The sequence below is a fragment of the Quercus suber genome, unplaced genomic scaffold (genome assembly GCF_002906115.3).
Source record: "Quercus suber isolate HL8 unplaced genomic scaffold, Cork oak 2.0 scaffold_337, whole genome shotgun sequence".
Taxonomy (NCBI): domain Eukaryota; kingdom Viridiplantae; phylum Streptophyta; class Magnoliopsida; order Fagales; family Fagaceae; genus Quercus; species Quercus suber.
Genome location: NW_027069789.1, coordinates 431,683 through 433,966, shown reverse-complemented (window position 1 = coordinate 433,966; position 2,284 = coordinate 431,683). Strand labels below are relative to the sequence as shown.

The 2,284-nt window shown below is 39.6% G+C and overlaps 1 protein-coding gene across 1 annotated transcript; it reads left to right on the top strand.

Annotated features, from left to right (window-relative positions):
* On the top strand, positions 1–2,064 carry LOC136061646 (alpha-1,6-mannosyl-glycoprotein 2-beta-N-acetylglucosaminyltransferase-like). The gene has a single exon (XM_065759673.1). The coding sequence runs from the start codon at positions 609–611 to the stop codon at positions 1,899–1,901; it is 1,293 nt and encodes a 430-aa protein (XP_065615745.1). The 5' UTR covers positions 1–608; the 3' UTR covers positions 1,902–2,064.
* The last annotated feature ends 220 nt before the right edge of the window (positions 2,065–2,284 follow it).

The window sequence follows — 2,284 nt, the reverse complement described above, 5'->3', positions numbered from 1 at the left end:
TTTTTCGGTTTAACCTATACATCCCTTGGAAGTTTCCGACCCTTTATCTAGACCCCAACTACCTTCCTTGAGAGAAATTGTCAACTTTCAAACCCAAAAGTCACCCCTTGGAAATTTCCTTCAACTCTACTCAATTGTTCTGTTCTGGTTTTTCAAGTCTACCAACTGTTCGATCAAGGTCCTTGATCTCAATGATATTTCCTTTTTGAAGCAACCAAATGCTTTGTTGGGTCACTGAGGTTTTGCTCTATTTCACTGACCCGAAAGGAAAAACTTGATTTGTGGTAACTGATTGAATCGCAGCAACAAGGGGGCAGAGGTTTCTGTTCATGGGTATCAGTTAAAACAAGGTCTGGATTGCTTCAGTTTCATTTTGGAGGCTGTTATTGAGGTTTTTGATACTTACCCTTTATTTTATTCAATCTGTTCTCAAATGGGTCGGTGTTGTTTTTGATGTTTGGCTCTTGTTTAGAATCAAATTTTGGTAATTTGTTCATTGTAGAATATTTGCTGGGTTTTGTTTCTCTGAGCTTCAAGCTATGGATGCTGTTATTGTACAATCTATTAAACCTGTTTGACACTGTGTATGTTTTTAGTGACTTAGTTTTATGGCTACTATCAACAAACCCCAACTCAAAGTTGCGGCCTTTCGCCGTTTCTTATCTGTAGTTCTTCTCACGCTGTTAGGGGTTTTGCTACTGATATTTCTCCTTGGAACAAATTCAATTTCAAATTTTGTGTCACCGCCTTTAGATGATATAGATGAAGTTAGTTATACTAATTCACATTTGAGGGAAAAACTTGGTTTTCCTGAGCAGAGTAAATTGTCTATTAAATTGGAGAAGCGAAACCAATTGCCCCCAAGAAACATGGATCTGTATCCAAATCTAGCCAAAGATCATATAACTATTGTTCTATATGTACATAACCGGCCCCAATATCTCCGGGTTGTTGTGGAGAGCCTTTCTCAGGTTGTGGGAATAAGTGAAACTTTACTGATAGTTAGCCATGATGGGTACTTTGAAGAGATGAACAAGATTGTCGAAGGCATCAAATTTTGCCAGGTGAAACAGATATTTGCTCCTTACTCACCTCATCTCTTTCCCAATAGCTTTCCAGGAGTCTCACCTAATGACTGTAAGGATAAGGAAGATGCAGCAAAGAAACATTGTGAAGGGAATCCTGATCAGTATGGTAACCACCGATCACCAAAGATTGTGTCGTTAAAGCATCACTGGTGGTGGATGATGAACACGGTGTGGGATGGATTGAAGGAGACCCATGGGCACTCAGGTCATATTCTTTTTATAGAGGAGGACCATTTCATATTCCCCAATGCATATCGCAACTTACAGATACTTACAGAATTGAAACCTTATAAGTGTCCTGATTGTTATGCTGCTAATTTAGCACCTTGGGATGTGAATTCAAGAGGAGAGCAGTGGGATGGTTTGATTGCTGAGAGAATGGGAAATGTGGGTTATTCCTTTAATCAAACTATTTGGAGGAAAATCCATAGGAAGGCAAGAGAATTTTGTTTTTTTGATGAATACAATTGGGATATAACAATGTGGGCAACTGTTTATCCATCATTTGGTGGTTCTGTTTACTCATTACGAGGGCCGAGAACTAGTGCAGTTCACTTTGGTAAGTGCGGTCTGCATCAGGGCCAGGCAGAGAATAAAGCTTGCATTGACAATGGCATGGTTAAAGTTGATGTGCAAGAGATTGATAGAATTGCCAATATCAAATCACAATGGCAAGTGCAGGTCTCTAAGAATCAAGCGGGCTACAAAGCTGGATTTAAGGGTTGGGGGGGTTGGGGTGATGAGAGGGACCACAAGTTGTGCTTGAATTTTGCTCGCATGTATCATGCCATAGACAATGCCTCTACTTTCTGAAGAGTTGAGGTTTTGGCATTTTGATTTTTTTTCCGACTGAAGTATCTGGTGAAGGCTTGAATGTTTTTGTTGTGTAATTTAAAGTTAGCATAAGTTGCTGTTATTTGTTTAGAATATCCCACGGACCTTAATTTTGTTTCTTTACAATACTGCTTCAATCAAATGGATTTTTNCTTTTCTCTGCTACTGTTAGAAAATGGGTAGAGCTTAATATCTAGTTGATTCCGAGAGCAGCAATAGAATCATTTAAGGCTAAGTATAGGATTCCCTCAACAGTGGGTATGAGATCACTTCCCTAAAACCTGTTGCCACGATAGAGAAACGGGGAGTAGTCATCCCCATGGTGGCTTTTATCGAGGGAGGGATGACTATCCCAATGGGTA

Excerpts from the sequence above, each read along its gene's own strand:
- LOC136061646 (XM_065759673.1), top strand. The coding sequence starts at position 609 with ATGGCTACTATCAACAAACCCCAACTCAAAGTTGCGGCCTTTCGCCGT.